An 18,073-nucleotide genomic window follows, 5' to 3' on the forward strand; every position below is an offset into this window, starting at 1 on the left:
TCTCTCTCTCTCTCTCTCTCTCTCTCTCTCTCTCTCTCTCTTCCTTCCCTCACGTTCTCTACCTTCCTTCTCTATCGTTCTCTCTCTTCCTCCCCTCCATTCCCCTACCTTCCCTCCACCCTTCAGCCCCTCTGTTCTCCCCTTCCCCCTCTGTTCTCTCCTTCCCATGCCTCCTCTTGCCCTTCCCCTCTCCCCTTCACCCACTCCCTTCCCTCATCCCCGTTTCACACCCTCATACTCCAAAGCAGTGCAATCCAGCCCCTAACCACTCGCTATGTGAACAAGTTTCTCCACATATCATTTTTTTAGCTCCTTTGACCAATTATTTCAAACGTGCTCGATTTGAAAGGTCTTCCCCACCCACTTTGTCCTTGTGATTTTGAACTCATTGATCTGATCTCCTCATGGTCTTCTCTTCTCCAGATAGTCCCAACTTCTCCATTTGTTTTTGTAAGAAGGAAGTGTGGCGGAATGATGGCTTTTGCAAGTGAAGATAGCGAGAAGCAAAGTATAGAAAACGAGATTTACCGGAACAGGAATGGGATAGTGGCTTCAGTTATGCGAAGGAAATGGCTAAGGGAAAGTTTAACTGAGAAGTTCAAAGCTTCGAAGGGACTTCGATCGAGTAAATGAGGGAGACTGTTCCCATTGGCAGGCTGGTCAGGTACCAGAGTGTCACAGATTGAAGAGAATTGGCAAAAGCACTAGAGGGAGGGTGGAGATGAGAGCTTGTATTCAATATGGCGAGTTGTTGTGGTCTGGAGTCCGCTGCCTGAAAGGACAATGGAAGCAGATTCAACAGGAAATTTCAAAGGAGGGAATCGCAGAAATACCCAAAGGGGAAAGGTTTGCGGAGCCGAGAGAGGGAAAGAGAAGGGTCTGGGAGGAGAACTAATTAGAGAACTGATTAACTCTTTCAAACAATGGGCTGAATGACCTCCTTCTGCACTGTAGCTGCAATTTCAGTGTGAAATGTCCCCTGTGTTCAGTACAGTGTGTGGTGTGTCAGTGTGATTCATCTGGAAGGAACCAGAATCCATTCAATTCAGCTACTTGAGCAGTAGGGAATCAACTCTGTTAAAATCCTAGCTGGCTGCAAATTGATTTCCGGCCATCTTTTGCTGCTTTATCTCACTCTCGTTTTGCAATTCGCTTTACAGAACAAACAAGTCTTCCCTCCTGAATTGAGTTAATCGTTTAACCCTGTTGTTTGGGTTTGCAGGAGCTGGGGATGATGGAGCCGCTAGAGAAGGAGGAGCTCCAGGCAGCTGTTGATGCAGCTAACGAAAACTCCAACGTACATCTGTGCAGTAAGTAGGAGCCGTTGGTGTTTCTGTTTCAACTGCGACCAACCAGGTAGTGGTGTGAACCAATAATGTGGTCATCCTCCATGTTGGCCGTGGCTGTGTCGAGAATGCAGTCTACTCTTGAGTCACAAAATGTTGGACTCGAGTCACATGGCAGAGGCTTTGTCACATCAGTTCAGGGTCATGCTCCAGGATGGTACTGAGAGTGCTCACAGTGCAGTATGGCGCTGCCAGTTGGTGCCATCTTTTAGGATGAAACCTTAAACTGAGTCCCCTCCAACAGCCCTGCCTGGCCCCTCAGCTGAATTTGAAACGGCTCTCTTGAAGGAGGCAAGAAGCAGATCCTCCCTGTTGTTCTGAATGAATATTTAACCCTCAATCAATGCATTAAAATCAGACATTGTATGGTATTTATGTGATCTTGCTGTGCACAGATTGGGTTGCTTCCTTTCCAACATTGCAGCAGGCGACACTTCCAAAGAAAACACTATCAAGTGTGAAGCGCTTTGGGACGATCTGAGCTGGGCATAAATGCAAAGAGTTTATTTCAATCTGCGAAATCGATCTGTATTGATTCATGTAGAGCAGGCCCTGAAATGAGGCGCAGAGGACCCCTTCACCGCAACTCCACCCCCCGCCCCCCAACCATTCCCCTCCCATTGTAGAGAGCTTTAGGAACCAAAAACTCACCTGTTTTTCCCAAGTGCAGTTCCAATCACTACACAACATGTCCCAAATGACACATAGATTTGATCCTGAAATGTTACTTGCTGAAAGGAATCAATCTAATTTGCACTTCAGTCAATACTAACTGCTTCCACCCACTTTCTCAGGAGCTGTTCCATTGATTTCTGTTTCAATCACCATGGTATTGTTTCTGTGGGTCAATTTTTGCATTTACTCCTCTATTTAAGCGCAGGCCAATTCCCCTGATTCTTACTGTGCTGGGCGAAGTTGGCAAAGGAAGACAAGACTTGCATTTATTCAGCCCCTTTCCTGTTCTTGAGACACCTCCGTGCACTTCTACAGACAAATTAAATATTTTTGGAGTGTTGTTGTTTTTGGAACATGGGAAATGCTGCAACCAGTTTGGGCATAACCAGCTCCCACGATCAGAAATGCAATAATGATTAGATAGTCTGTCTTTAGGCGGCATTGAGAGATGAGACATCGGGAGGACTGCTCTGCTTCTCTTCCAGTATTGGCTGTTGTGTCTGTTACTGTACCAGAGGGGCCAGGATGCATTTCAGGTTAACATCTCATCTGATTGAGCGCAGTTTATGTACGGTGTACTGGCACCTGCTGTTCCCAATACTGTGCAAAAAACCAGTGAGTTCTCCTTGAAAGAAACCTCTGGGTTTCTTGCCCGTTATGAAACCAGAGGATTCTATTCAAAAGAAATACTTGCTCGGTTTGCCAGTGTGAACAGCTGGCTCACGGACAGGGAAATCTGTTTTTCTTTGTAACCTGCCCTGTGCTGATTAGGGTGAACTTGGCTGCTGCCAGGACAGGAATACTGCGCTGTGGCTCAGCACCCCCTGCATGATAGAGCAATGTAAAGATCAGGGTTCCTCCTCCTGCTGTTTGCCACCTGGGTGTTATTCTAAGGATGGCTCCGTCTCGTGTAAATTTGTGTTTTTTCTTAAAAACTTGCATCCCACGGTGATTGGAGCTGTCACAAAGAATAGAAGTCCCTCTACTGTTTCTTTATCATTTCTGTCCCTGACTTTATACTTGGCTGAGACCCATTTACAGCATGTCCTTCCCCGCCCTGATTTATTGTCGAACTGTATAACCTGTCTGTGCGCAGTGATGCAGGCTGTGTCACGGATTAACGCAGCCGTGCGTAAGGGGGTCCCTGATGAGACGCTGAAGGAACTGATGAACTCGAACGCCAAGCTCCCAGATGTCTACCTCTTTGCTGCCGGACTTTACCAGAGGGAGCTGACCGCCCTGCAGCAGCAGAAACCACAGGTGAGTGACCACAGTCCTCAGTCACCGCTTCCCAATTGTCATTGGACTGGGTTGAAGAGACATTAATGAGTGCCCGACGCCCACTTCCCGTTCCTAAAATTTCTCTTCAATGTTTCACTTCTTCCAGCTCTCACTTTCTCAGGAGTACAAAAACAAGATATTAAGTACTAAACTTTTACAAATCGCTGGTTCGATCTCATTCTGAGAAAAGAGCCCAGTCCTGGGTAAGGCAGGATCTCAAAACTCTCCAAGAGGGTGTGGAGGGAGACTTGCCAGAACGCGACCAGTGATGAGGGACTTCACTTTATGTCGGGAGAGACTAAAGAAGCTGGGATTGTCCTCCTCGGAGCAGAGAAGGTTAAGGGGGGTAGATTTTGTGAAGGAATTATGACTGTCAATCAGATTCTCCATATGCGCTCTGTGAATTTCTGCGATCTAGACCGTGCTGCCTGAAAAGGTGGTTGAAGTAGATCAAATAGTAACTTTCAAAAGGGAAAGGCATTTTCAAGCCTTTTGGAGAGGCAAAAGAAGAGGTTAATTGGGTAGCTTGTTGAAAGGGCTGGTACAGGCATAACAGGACAAATGGCATCCATTGCAGGATGGTTTTGTGATTAATATTCTCTGCTTACTTTGATCAGGGCGAGTTGACCCAAGAGGAGCTGTACATTGCTGTGGAGATGCTCTCGGCTGTGGCACTGATCAATCGTGCCCTGGAAGCTGGTGATTTCGGTGCATTCTGGAAGCACCTGATCAGTGCGGCCACAGGCCTGACTGACATACAGGATTGCTGTGCCCAACGGTAAGCCAAGCACCCACCCACTGCAGGGCATGTACATCCAAAGACTGAACAGCCAGATCATTTCTGTAGTCAGGGGAAGTCTTGAGGGACTCTTGATAGTTGACATTAAAAGAAGACAGAGGGTAGGCGCAGCTAAGACATTTCCACTATATGATCGCCACCTAATAATCCAGTTGGGAATTCAGGAAGAATGTGTTTACTGAGAGAGTGGGGAGACTGTGGACATCGCTTCCGATTGTCAAGGTAAATAACAGGGATGCATTGGAGGTGGAAGCTGGATAAACATGTAAGGGAGAAAGAATAGGGTGATGGTGAAGTGCGAAGAATGTATTTTTTAATTCATTCACGGGATGATGGCGCCACTGACCAGGCAGCATTTGTTGCCTATCTCATTGCTGTGGGTCTGGAGTCACATGTAGGCCAGACCAGATAAGGATGGCAGTTTCCTTCCCTAAAGGACATTAGTGAACCGGATGGGTTTTTCTGACAATCAGCAATGAAATCATGGTCATCATTGGATGTTTAATTCCAGATATTTACTGAATTCAAATTCCACCATCTGCCATGGCAGGATTTGAACCCGAGTCTCTGGATTAATAGAGATAACAAGGTGTAGAGCTGGATGAACACAGCAGGCCAAGCAGCATCAAAGGAGCAGGAAAGCTGATGTTTTGGGCCTAGACCCGAGAGAAAGAGAAATGAAAAAGCTTGAATTGGAAGAAAACGAGAACTTAAAAACTGTTAAAAGGAGCCAAGTTGAAATATTTCTGAAGAAGGGTCTAGGCCCGAAACGTCAGCTTTCCTGCTCCTCTGATGCTGCTTGGCCTGCTGTGTTCATCCAGCTCTACACCTTGTTACCTCAGATTCTCCGGCATCTGCAGTTCCTACTATCTCTCTGGATTAATAGTTCAGTGATAATTCCATTGGGACCATTGCCTCCCCAAGGAGGAGGCTGAAATGAAACAGAAATATTGGGATAACAGAGGGACCGAATGGCCTGTGCTGTTGTTTGCAATGGGCATTATTGTACATAAATCCTTGGCTTGTTTTCTCCCTTCTTGATGGGGGTACCTACCAACCTTTAGTAGTTAATCGCCAAGGTAAGTGACTGTAGGTGTCTCACCATTGGATCACAGTCTCAGTTTGACTCTCAGACAGAGGTCAGTGTGCTATGAAAAGTGAGAATTTGGCTTCAAGCATAGATCCTCCCCAGAGATGCTGAGGCTTGTCATTGCTTTCCTGCTTTCAACTAGTCATTTGGTAATGAATGGGGAACGATATGTGACCAGCAGGTTCTGGATATCATGAGTGTTAGGGGAGGTGGGAGGAAGCACGCATTATAGACCTATCTGTGGGGTGTCCGTGTCCCAAGTAGGTTCCCTGGATGCAAGCTAGTTTTGGATTTTTGATGTTTCGATGGCATCTCGTTGACAGGTACTTTGCTGAGCTGACGATTCTCAAGCAACAAGGTCAAAGAAATGGGGTGGCGATGCTGTCCTGGAACGACCTGCAAATGTGTTTGCATGATGTGAACTTCGCTGTTGAAAAGGAGCATGACAGTGAGTGCTGACTTCCACTTTGTGCATTACTTTATACACAGTGAAGACCTGCCAGTGTGGGACACAGTTCTGTTTCTGATAAACGCACTTGGAGAATCGGAGGAGAGAATTAACTTTGAGTGCTTCCCTGGACCCCTTCTGAAAGTTTTCTTCATATATATGTAATGCAACGACGCAGAAAATGGATTATGCAGTCCAAGGGATCTACATTCGTTCTGAGCCCCTTCCCTTTGCTTTGTAAGATCATGTGTATTAGGAGTGTGAGTAGGCCATTCAGCCATTGTGCCTGTTCTGCCATTTGGTAAGATTGTGACTGATCTGTTTTTTGGCCTTGTGTCCCCTCTTCTGTTTGCAGCCACCAGCCCCCCAAGAATCTTTTACTCCTTTTTTCGACAAAAGTATGTCAACACTGAATACACTGAATGACCCAATCTCCACTACTGTCTTGGAAAGAGACATCCAAACACTAATACGTCCTTTCCATTCAGCATATCCTCTATTCCTCATGAGGTTGCCGAGCTTCTTCTTAAAATCATGCCCCTTTCTGTTATGTTTGTTCACATGATATAGGAGTGGCTGGGTGTCCGTTCCTAATAGGGAATAGGTGATGTTGAGCTGCTGCCTTGAACCTTGACGTAGGAACACCCAGAGTGCCGTTAGGGCGGGAGTGCAGAATTTTGACCCAGTGATGCTGAAGGAATGACCGATATAATTCAGAGTCTGGATTGCACATGTCTCGGAGGAGATCTTTGGACTGGTGTTTCCAAATGTGAGCTGACTTTGTTCACACCTCACGTGGCTGCCTCAGAGCTCAAGACCACGCGACTTCCGCACAGGACCTCATTTAGGGCTTGCAAACCCCAGTTTGGGAAGCCCTGCCTTCACACGTTTATCTGCGACTGCCTTAAACAGATGAGTTCAACATTCCTGTGATCAAGAGTGTGTTGTTCCCATTGTCTTTGAAAGGCAAAACACTGTGAATTCTGGCAATCTGCAACAAAAGCACAGAACACTGGAGAACCTCAGCAGATGTGGAAGTGTCTGTCAAGAGAGAAACAGTTAATGTTTCAACTCCAATGTGATATCTCTTCAAAACTGAAATTTGGTTGTTTGAAAGGCCTTGCACAATACATTAGATATAGGAGCATAAATAGACTATTTGGCCAATTGAGTCTGCGCCACTGTTCAGTCAAGGCTGATAAATTTCTCAACCCCACTTTCCTGCCTTCTCCCTGTAACCCTTGATCTCCTTACTAATCAAGACCTATTTATCTCTGTTTTAAATATACTCATTGACTATGCCTCCATAGCCTTCTGCGACAGTGAGTTTCACAGATTCATCACTCTGGCTGAAGAAGTTCCTCCTCATCTCAGTTCTAATGGGTCGTCCCTTCACTCTGAGGCTGTACCCTTGGGTCGTTGCTTCCACTAGAAGGAGAGATATCTTCTCCACATCCACTCTACTTAGGCCTCTCCATATTCTGTAAGTTCAATCAGATGGCCCTTCATCCTTCTAAACTCTATTCAGTACAGACTCAGAGTCCTTAACCTTATATGACAAGCCCTTCATCCCCAGGACCATCCTTGTAAATCTCCTCTGGAACCCCTCCAATCCCAGCATATCTTTCCTTAGATATGAGGTGTAAAACTGCTCACTATATTCCAAATGCATCTGACCAGCACTATTATTAACCTCAGCAGTACTTGCATGCTCTTGTTTTCTAGCCCTCTTGAAATGAATGCTAACTTTGCATTTGCCTTCCTAACTGCCAACTGAACCTGCGCATGTTAACCTTGGGAATCCTGAACTAGCACTCCCAAGTCTGTTTATGCTTCAATTTCCAAAACCTTACGCCGTTTAGAAAGTAGTTCATCTCTACTCTTTCTACCAAAGTGCATAACCTCACACTTTACCACATTGTATTCCATCTGTCACTTCTTTGTTCACTCTCCTAGTCTCTCCAAGTTATTCTGCAGCCTTCCAGCTTCCTCAACATTCCCTGCTGTCCCGCCCTCCAATCTTTTGTGTCATCTGCAAACTTAGCAACAATGTCCTCAGTTCCTTCAACCCGATTGTTAGAGCGTAACATGATTGGTTGTGAACCCAACACTGATCCCTGCTTATTCCAGTAGTCACTAGCTGCCATCCTGAAAAAAGACCCCTTTATCCCCACTCTCTGCCTTCTGCAAGTCAGCCAAACCGCTATCCCAGCCAGTACCTTGCCCCTAACACCATGGGCTCTTATTGAGCAGCCTCCTGTGCGGCACCTTGTCAAAGGGCTTAAGGAAATCCAAATAGATCAGTCCATTGGATCTCCTTTGTCTAACTTGCTCATTTCCTCATTCAAAGAATTCTAACAAATTGACAGGCATGACTGCCCCTTGATGAAGCCTTGCTGACTCTGCTGTATTTTACAATGCACTTTCAAGTACTCTACAATCTAATCCTTAATAATGAACTCTAAAATCTTATCAAAGATGGAGTTCAGGCTAACTGGCCCTGTGTTCTGCTTCCCTCCCTTCTTAAACAGGAATGGTACATTTGCCATTTTCCAGCCCTCTGGGACCCTCCCTGACTCCAGTGATTCCTGAAAGATCACCACCAGTGCCTCCACAACCTCCTTCGCTATCATCTTCTGTGTGATTATCCACCATCAGACCTTTTCAGCTTCTCTAGCACCTTCTCCTTGACGATAGCCACTACACTTACCTCTGCCCCTGACTCTCTTGAAGATGTGCTACTGGTGTCTTCCACAGTGAAGACTGGTGCAAAGTACCTATTCATTTCCTCTGCTGTTTCTTTGTTCCCTATTAATACTTCTCCAGCCTCATTTTCCAGTGGTCCAATGTCCACTCTCTTACCTTTTTATATATCTTAAAAAAAACTCTTCCAATTTTCTTTGATATTACTAGCTGGGTATCCTCATTTTTCAACTTCTCCCCCCTCATTGCTTTTTTTCAGTTGTCATCAGCTGGTTTTTAAAGGCTTTCCGATCCTCTGGCTTCCCACTAATATTCTCCATATTGTATACATTTTCTTTTGCTTTTATGCTGTCCCTGACTTCCCTTGTCAGCCATGATTGCCACGTCGTCTCCTTAGTGTGTTTTTTTTAACGTCCTTGGGATGAATCTCTACCATGCCTCTTGAATTACCCCCCGTGACTCCTGCCATTGCTGCTTCACTGTCTTCACTGTTAGCTAATGAATCAGTACTCCTCCATGTTGAACAACACTTAGAGGAAGCACTGAGGCTGGCAAGGGCACAGAATGTACTCTGGGTAGGGGATTTCAATGTCCACCACCCAGAGTGGCTCGGCAGCAGTAATACTGATCGAGCTGGTCAGGTCCCAAAGGACATAGCTTCTAGACTGGGTCTGCGCAGGTGGTGAGGGAAAAACATACTTGATCTCATCCTTACCAATCTGCCAGCTGCAGTTGCATCTATCCATGATAGTATCGATAAGAGTGACTGCTGCGCAGTCCTTTGTGGAGACGAAGTCCCGCCTTCACTTTGAGAATAATTTCCTTCGTGTTGTGTGGCCCTATCACCAACCTAAATGGGACAGACTTCACACAGATCTAGCAATTCAAGACTGGGCATCCATGAGGCACTGTGGGCCATCGACAGCAGCAGAATTGTACTCCAGCAAAATCTGTAACCTTATGGCCTGGCATACCGCTCACTCAATCATTACCATCAAGCCAGGGGATCCACCCTGGTTAAATGGAGAGTGCAGAAATACATGCCAGGAGCAGCACCAGGTTTACCTGAAGATGGGGTATCAACCTGGTGAAGCCACCAAACAGGACTACTTGCCCGCCAGACAGCGAAAGCAGCAAGTGATAGACAGAGCTAAGCGATCCCACAACCAGCGGATCCGATCTAAGCTCATCAGTCCTGCCACATCCAGTCGTGAATGATGGTGGACAATTAAAAAATTCTCTGGAGGAGGAGGTTCCACAAATATCCCCATCCTCAATGATGGAAGAGCCCAGCACATCAGCGCAAAAGATAAGGCTGAAGCATTTGCAACAGTCTTCAGCCAGAAGTGCCGAGTGGATAATCCATCTCGGCCTTCTCCTGTGGTCCCCAGCATTACAGATACCAGTCCTCAGCCAATTTGATTCACTCCACGTGATATCAAGAAACAGTTGGAGACACTGGATACTGCAAAGTCTATAGGCCCTGACAACATTCTGGCAATAGTACTGAAGACTTGTGCTCCAGAACTTGCCGCTCCCTTAGTCAAGCTGTTCCAGTACAGTTACAACACTGTTATCTGTGGAAGATTGCCCAAGTATGTCCTGTACATAAAAAGCAGGACAAATCCAACCCAGCCAATTACTGCCCCATCAGTCTCTTCTTGATCATCAGTAAAGTGATTGAAGGTGTCACTAACAGTGCTATCAAGCAGCTCCCGCTCAGAAATAACCTGCTTAGTGATGCCCAGTTTGGGTTCCGCCAGGGCCACTCAGCTCCTGACCTCATTATAGCCTTGGTTCAAACATGGACAAACGAGCTGAATTTCAGAGATGAGGTGAGAGTCACAACCCTTGATATCAAGGCTGCATTCGACTGAGCGTGGTGTTAAGGAACCCTAGCAAAACTGGAATCAATGGGTATCAGGGGGCAAACTCTCCGGTGGTTGGAATCATACCTGACACAGGAAGATGATCATGGTTGTTGGAGGCCAATCGTCTCAGCTCCAGGACATCTCTGCATGAGTTCTCAAGGTGGTGTCTTAGGCCCAACCATCTTCATCTGCTTCATCAATGACCTTTCCTCCATCATAAGGTCAGAAGTGGGGATGTTCTCTATGTTCAGCACCATTCACGACTCCTCAGATACTGAAGCAATCCGTGTCCAACTGCAACAAGATCTGGGCAATATCCAGGCTTGGGCTGGAGTGGCGAGTGACATTTGCACCACACAAAAGCCAGGCTATGACCATCACTAATAAGAGACAATCTAACCACCATCCCTTGACATTCAATGGTGCTACCATCACTGAATCCCCCACTATCAACATCCTGGGGGGTTATCATTGACCAGAAACTCAACTGGACTCACTATATAAACACTGACTACAAGAGCAGGTCAGAGGCTAAGAATACCGCGGCGAGTAACTTGCCTCTTGACTCCCCAAAGCCTGTCCACCATCTACAAGGCACAAGTCAGGAGTGTGATGGAATACTCCCCACTTGCCTGGATGAGTGCAGACCCAACAACACACAAGAAGCTTGACACCATCCAGGACAAAGCAGCCTGCTTGATTGGCACTATATCCACGAGAATCCACTCCCTCCACCACCGACGCTCAGTAGCAGCAGTGTGTACTACCACAAGATGCACTGCGGGAATTCACCAAAGATCCTCAGATAGTTCCTTCCAACCCCACAACTACTTCCACCTAGAAGGACAAGGGCATAGACATATGGGAACACCACCACCTTCAAGTTCCCCTCCAAGTCACTCACCATCCTGACTTGGAAATATATCGTCGTTCCTTCAGTGTCGCTGGGTCAAAATGCTGGAATTCCCTCCCAAATAGCATTGGGGTCAACCTACAGCAGGAGGATTGCAGCAGTTCAAGAAAGCAGCTCACCACCACCTTCTCAAAGGCAGCTAGGGATGGGCAAGAAATACTGGCCAGCCAGCGATGTGCACATCCCACAAATGAATCAAAGAAAAGAAAAAGACTCCCCTTCTAATCAACTCTGGCCAACTCCTCCCTCAAGTCTTTGTTGCTATCTTTACTCATTTGTAATGCTGTTATGTCTGATTCCAGCTACTCCCTCTCAAACAGCAGGGTGAATTCTATCTTATTATGGTCACTGCTCCTAGGGGTTATTTTTCACCTTCAGCTCCAATATCAAGTTTACTTCATAACACATCACTGTATCCAGAATTGCCTTTTCTTAGGTTGCGTAAATTCCGTGTGTGACTTCTGCAGGAATTGTTGCAATTGGTTTGATAAATGAAGCTCTGGACCGGAACGATCCTGAGAGGACCATAGCAGCGCTCCTAATGCCATCAGCTGGCCTAGCCGACTTGGACTTCCCGGCTGCCAAGCGCTACCATGATGTACTGGCAGCGGCAAGGCGGCAAAAGGCGAAGGTACAAGGAGCCACATTTTTAAAAGAAAAGATATCCCGTTTCCGTACCCTCAAGGATCGGTTGCCTATGGAGATCTTACGACTGGCATTTTAAAAAAAAACTTCTTTTTCCCATCCTCAGGACACGCGGGATGAGGCAGTGGTGCTCTGGATCGAGGAAATTCAGGATGGGATTCACAAGGCCAACCAGGATGGGCAGGCTGCAAGGAAAAGTGAGTCATTCCATTAAGGGTCAGGTGGCATTGGAGGCGTGTTGCATCCTGTCGGTGTGTTGTGACAGCCGTGTCTCGGCGACCTCTGAGTCTAAAAGAGTTGTGTGTTTAACTTTTGACTGGGTCGGGAAGGACTGGACCGAAGGGTCTGTTTCCATGCTGCATGACTCTGTGACTCTATCTAGGCCTCTGCGCTGTCAGAGGTGCGATCTTTCAGGTGAGATACTAAACCAAGGCTCTATCTGCCCTTTCTGGAGGCCTGAAGGACCTTGTGGAAGAGGAACTCATTTGTATGATTTGGGCCAATATTTATCCACAGTAGCTGAAACAGACTAGCTGGTGGTTATGACATTGTTCATGGAAAAATCTCTGTGTTTCCTATGTTACAACAGTGAATGCACCTCAATCATTGGCTGTGAAGTACTTCGCAACATGTACTTTAAAAAGACAGAATGCAAACACCAGTTTTTCTTCACTGTGACATTCCCTGTGAATGTGCAGTTATAGCCTGTGGCATGGATGGATCAATGTGTTTGCGCATGGTGCTGAACTACTCCATGCGTGGAGAGGGAGAGAGAGTGGGATAGGTAGGATGGAAGAGAGAAAGAGGGTGATGGGGCAGGGTTGTGGAAGCATTGGTGGTTGGAGGGGGACAGTAGAGACTGGGACAGGCAGAGAGAGGGAAAGAAAGAGGGAGATGGGTGGACAGAGAAAAACAGATTAGTTTACTTGTAGTTTCAAGGGACTGCTCACTTCATGAATAGTTATGTGTGTCTTTGGTTTCTCTTTGCTTTGTTTTCAGTGTCTTTAGGGATAGCAGCCATTAATCAGGCAATCAAGGAGGGTGTTGCATCTCAAACACTGAGGGTTCTGCGCTCACCAAGTGTGGCTCTGTGCAGTGTCGTTCCAGAATGTGCCTCCACCTACCAATCTGAGTTGGCCACGTTGATGCAAATTAAAGTGGAGATGGGTAAGCCATGGCCTCCGAGACATGCTGCTCATTGTACTTAAAGAAGTAATGTGTCTCTGCACACTCAGGGCTGTATTCACTTCTCTCTCTTGACGTGACGCTGAACTGTACGGACTAAGGAAGCCTGAATCTGCTCCTTGTGAAAAAACAACTGGAGCTCCCGCTTCCAATCAGCAAGTTCTACTCAGGTGTGGGTGTTAGGTGGAAATGGGATGAAGATCCAGCTATGTTGCCCCGAGTGTCAGAAAACAGCATCAATACCAACTCTCTTGACTCCTAAATAAGATTCTGAATTCATTCCTAGAGGGTCAGGCAGCGACATGAGGTAACCTGTCACTGGGGATATAAGATCGAATCTCTTTCTAAATGAACTTGTACTTTTCAATATTGGTGCAGTTTTCGAGGGTGGTGCAGAACAGAGGCTTGGCCGTTCTATGCACACATTTGAAGGGATACAAGACAAATTGATAAAAAGAAGCACAAAGAAACTCTCATCTTTATTCAGAATGGAGTTGAGTATAAAAGCAATGACATTGCACCAAACTTTTTGTAGTCCTCTGGTTAGGCCCCAGCTGGAGTATTATGTCCAGTTCTAAGTGCCAAACTGTAGAAAAGGTGCCTGAGCCTTGAAGAAAGGGCAGGAATTCACCAGAACTATGCCCAGTCATCCCTGAAGCAGAGACGCTTCAGATCTGAAGAGGGTTTCAATTGAGTCAGTCAGGAGAAACTGTTTCCACTGGCAGGGAGGTCGGTCGGTCAGCAGAGGAGCACAGATAGAAGAGATTCGGTGAAAGAACCTGGGGTTGAGATGAGAATTTGTTCTTAACATTGCATGCTGTTGTGATCTGGAACACGCTACCTGAAAGAGCAGTCAAACCAGGTTCAATTTGTAGGACTGTAGGAATCGAAAGAAGAAAGAAATGTGAACAGGAATGGGCCACATGACCCACAGAGCTTGCTGCTCATCATCAGCCTGCTTTCCAGACCACTCCCCATATGCCTCGAGCCCCTGCAAGGACAAAAATCTGTCGATCCCACCCTTGAATATATTCAGCCACAGAGCAACCACGCCCTATGGGAGAGAGAATTCCAAAGATTCACCCACCCTCTGAGTGAATAAATTTCTCCTCATCCCATTTATCCTGACATTGTGACCAGCTCCTCCCACAATGTGTGCACAGCATTACCCAGTTGGATAGGGGTGGCGGGAGGTGCACAGCCTGTGTTGACCCTGGTCAGTCCCCTTTGGCATCTTGTCTGTCTCAATGATGTCACCTCTAAACACTGTAGACTCCAGAGGGTATCAACTTGATTTATTCAGCCTCATGTCATAGAATAGCCCCTTGGACTAGGGGCCCAACTCCTGAACCTTCTCTGTACAGCTTCCAGCGTGAGTATATCGTACTCCGGGTGTGGTCTCACCAAAATTTTGTGCAAAACTTCTTCATTCCCTTGCAATAAAGGCCAAAATACCTTTTGCCTTTCTAATTGCTTGCTATACTTATGTGATAACTTTGTTTCTTGTGCAAATTTTATTGTATTCATTCTCAGGATGTAGTTGTTGTTGCCGGGGCCAGTATGTATTGACCTTGAGTAGATGGTGGTGAGCCACCAACTTTAACTGCTGCACCTACAGTCCCATTCGGGAGGAAGTGCCAGGATTTGAACCCAGTGAACCGAAGGAATGGCTGATATATTTCTAAATCTAGATGTATGGGATTTGGAGGTGGTAATGCTCCCAAGTATCTATTGCCCTTGTCCTCTAGAAGGTAGTAATTGCACGTTTGGGAGGTGCTGTCTAAGGAACCTTGGTGAATTTGTACAGTCCATCTTGTAGATGGTACACACTGCTGCTACTGTACATTGGTGATGGAAAGAGTGAATGTTGAATTTGGGTGTGGTGCCATTTAAACTGATTGCTATGTCCTGGATGGTGGAGATCTTTTTGAGTATTGTTGGAGCTGCAGCCGTCCATGCAAATGGGGAGTATTCCATCTCACTCCTGACTTTGTGCCTTGTAGATGATGGACAGACTTTGGGGAGTCAGGATGTGAGTTGCTTTCTACAGGATTCCTAGCTTTTGACCTGCTCTTACAGGCACCGTATTTATATAGTTGGTTCAGTTCAGTTCAAGCAAATGATGAACTCTAGGATTTGATTTGAACCAGACTCTTAGCCTGAGCCTCTAGATTACTGGTCCACTGACATTACCACCTGACTATCATCTCACCTTTGAGGAGAAGTGGGATTAATTTGAGAGTTCTTTCAAAGAGCTGGCCTAAGCGTGATGAGCCAAATGACCACATCCTGTACTCTAAGGTACTAATGTTGGATGAGAAAGGCAAGCTGCTTTTTACTGTTCCATTCTTTAGGAGACAACCAGAGCTGTTGGGTGAAGCACAAGCTGAAGGACGATTCGGTGTACTACTTCAACCTGGAGACCCTCGAGGGCAGCTGGGAGAGACCCAGGGGATTTGTGCAGAGCTCCACACAGATCAGCAGGGAAGAGATCCAGGTATGGTGTCCCTATCGTTGCCCTGACACACTCAGTGGCTCTGGAGGAGCTAACAGAATGTATAAGTGGACATTGTGAGTTTAAACCACTGGGGACAAACTGCTCAGTTTGCAGAAGTGAGGGACCATCCTCTTTGACCCAGGCGAGACTGGAATTCTTTCCAAATGGTGAGAAGCTGGAAATGGGGGAAAAGGAACTTGAGAGATTTAGGACTCCAAGTACAGAAATCAGTGAAAGCTGGTGGACAGGGTCATGAGAAGTAATCTGAAAAGCCAATGGGATGTTTGCCTTTACTTCGAGGGGGCTGGAATGGAAATGCATGGAAGTGACGTTTGGAGCTTGAGTTCAATTTGATCAGGAGTAACCGGGTTCGGTTCTGGTGTTCTCCTCTCAGGAAGGATATATTGGCTTGTGAGGGGTGCATTGCAGATTCACCAGCACAGTCCTGGGGCTGAAGGAATTACATTCTGAAGTGAGGCTCCATGAGGCCTCGAGTGTAGAAGATAACGGTACATGGGAAAATGTCCACAATAGGGTGGGATTTGGTGAAATGTTAAAATTCAAAATGTGAGCCAGCTTTTTCAGGGATGACACAAGAACATAAACAGAAGTTGCTGGAAAAGCTCAACAGGTCTGGCAGCATCTGTGAAGAAAATCAGAGTTAATTCTTCAGGTCTGGTGACCCTTCCTCAGAACTGAGTTCTGAGGAAGGGTCACCGGATCTGAAGCATTAACTCTGATTTTTCTTCACAAATGCTGCCAGACCTGTTGAGCTTTTCCAGCAACTTCTGTTTATGTTGCTGATTTACAGCATGCGTGGTCCTTTCGGTTTTTGTTCAGGGATGATGTTAGGAGGCACTTCCTCACACAAAGTGGAAAACTGGGACACTCATTCTCTCTCTCCTACCTCTGCTCAGAAAATACGGTGGAGCTTACGGGATGTCAGCTTGAAATGTTGAAATGAAGATGTATAGATTTTGCTGGAAAAAGGATTAAGGATACATGGATTAAATGGGACACATAGCCAGGATATAATTCAATGGTAGAACAAGCTCAAGGGGCTGAATGGCCTACTCCTGTTCCTACAGGCATAGAAAACTTTCTAGGCTCTTTGTGGCAGTGGCGCCAAGAGAATTGGAGTGGGTCAGATATGTTGTAGACACTACAGGCATTGATGATTGATACCTTTATTTTCTGCCAACTGACCATAGGCTACTGTAACCGGAGTGACAGCCGTTTATAATCGAGAGAGACTCTGGAAGGCTAACGAGGGCATGATCACAAGGCTTCAGGCCCACATGAGGGGTTATCTCATTCGGAAGGATCTCTGCGCTCGCAAACACTTCCTCCAAAAACAGCTGCCAGCCATCGTAAAGATCCAGGTAGAGTGCTTCTGACTTTTCTTCCTGTATAATCTAGACCGACTGTCCAGTGCAGTACTGTAGCGATGTCAGGTTATCAGGGGTGCACCCTTTGATTGACCCTGCCAGTCCTTGTCTCCACGATAGTAAACATCCTGCTGCACCCCTTGATTTCCTGACTGATGCTGACTTCCTCTAGTTAACACTATCCAAAAAAAAAATGATGTTCATCTTGTTGCCGTGAATTGAGTTTTGTTTGTTCATTCGTGGGATGTGGGTGTTGATGGCTAGGCTAGCATTTATTACTCATTCCTCATCCCAGAGGGCAGTTAAGAGTCAACCACATTGCTGTGGATCTACTGGATTCACATATAGGTCAGAGTGCATAAGGATAACCGATCTCCACCGATTTAAAAGATGTCAATTAACCCATTGGGGTTTTCCGACTTCGGCAATGGCTTCATGGTCATCATAAAACTCTTCAATTCCAGATTTGTACTGAACTCAGTTTCTACTATCTGCCATGGTAGGATTTGAACCTGGGTCCCTAGAGCATTTGCAGGATTTCTGGATTAATTGTCTAGCAACAATACCAGCATCACCTACCCTTGATACAGGTCTTGCTCTGTGTAAAGTGGAAACCACTTTTTGCTTCCATAACCTGTCCCCAAAGTGGCACACTCTGTGCGATTCATATAACATTGTATAAATGCAACACCGCTATTCCATTATAGGGTTTGGGAGAGCCGTGTGAAACTGAAATGGTTGTTTATCGGCCTTAGCGGGTTGTCAGGGTAATGTTAGCCTTAGTGTTCCTGGCTTGCCTGGGCAAACCCTTGCAGTGATTATGCACCGATACATAATATTATGCCTGGAGATTGGAATCTGACTAAGCTGTGACGTTCTAGTGTTTAAGGAGTCTGCTCTCTCAGTCTGGGCTCATGTGTTTAATGAATGGAGCACCAGTTGAGCTGCACTCCTGAGAATGTAATTTCTGGAAAAGGTGGGGATAATTTGGACGGGATGGGCAGAAAGGAAGAGAGACACACAAAGCTCCAAAGCACTTTACAATTAATGACACACTTTTGAAGGACTGTCAGTAACTTGGAGTGGCACTTGCAGCTGAGATGCACAAGTGTCTGCTGCCCTTGTTGTTCTTAGTGGTAGAGGTCATGGGTGTAATCATAGACTGATCCAGGGCAAAAAGAGGCCATTCAGTTCATTCTGTTTGTGCTGGTTCTTTGGAAGAGCTATTCAAC

At 46.2% G+C, this 18,073-nt stretch overlaps 1 protein-coding gene across 1 annotated transcript in view; it reads left to right on the plus strand.

Moving 5' to 3' along the window:
* Nucleotides 1-18,073, plus strand: part of iqgap3 (IQ motif containing GTPase activating protein 3) — a 95,805-nt gene that overhangs the window by 28,568 nt on the left and 49,164 nt on the right. Inside the window, exons 7-15 of the mRNA XM_048620288.1 lie at nucleotides 1,223-1,310; nucleotides 3,118-3,281; nucleotides 3,920-4,080; nucleotides 5,515-5,639; nucleotides 11,594-11,757; nucleotides 11,878-11,968; nucleotides 12,771-12,938; nucleotides 15,311-15,453; nucleotides 16,665-16,835. Of these exons, the coding sequence (XP_048476245.1) occupies nucleotides 1,223-1,310; nucleotides 3,118-3,281; nucleotides 3,920-4,080; nucleotides 5,515-5,639; nucleotides 11,594-11,757; nucleotides 11,878-11,968; nucleotides 12,771-12,938; nucleotides 15,311-15,453; nucleotides 16,665-16,835 (1,275 nt within the window). The remainder of the gene's footprint in view (nucleotides 1-1,222; nucleotides 1,311-3,117; nucleotides 3,282-3,919; nucleotides 4,081-5,514; nucleotides 5,640-11,593; nucleotides 11,758-11,877; nucleotides 11,969-12,770; nucleotides 12,939-15,310; nucleotides 15,454-16,664; nucleotides 16,836-18,073) is intronic.

This window comes from Rhincodon typus, chromosome 46 (genome assembly GCF_021869965.1).
Source record: "Rhincodon typus isolate 14 chromosome 46, sRhiTyp1.1, whole genome shotgun sequence".
Taxonomy (NCBI): domain Eukaryota; kingdom Metazoa; phylum Chordata; class Chondrichthyes; order Orectolobiformes; family Rhincodontidae; genus Rhincodon; species Rhincodon typus.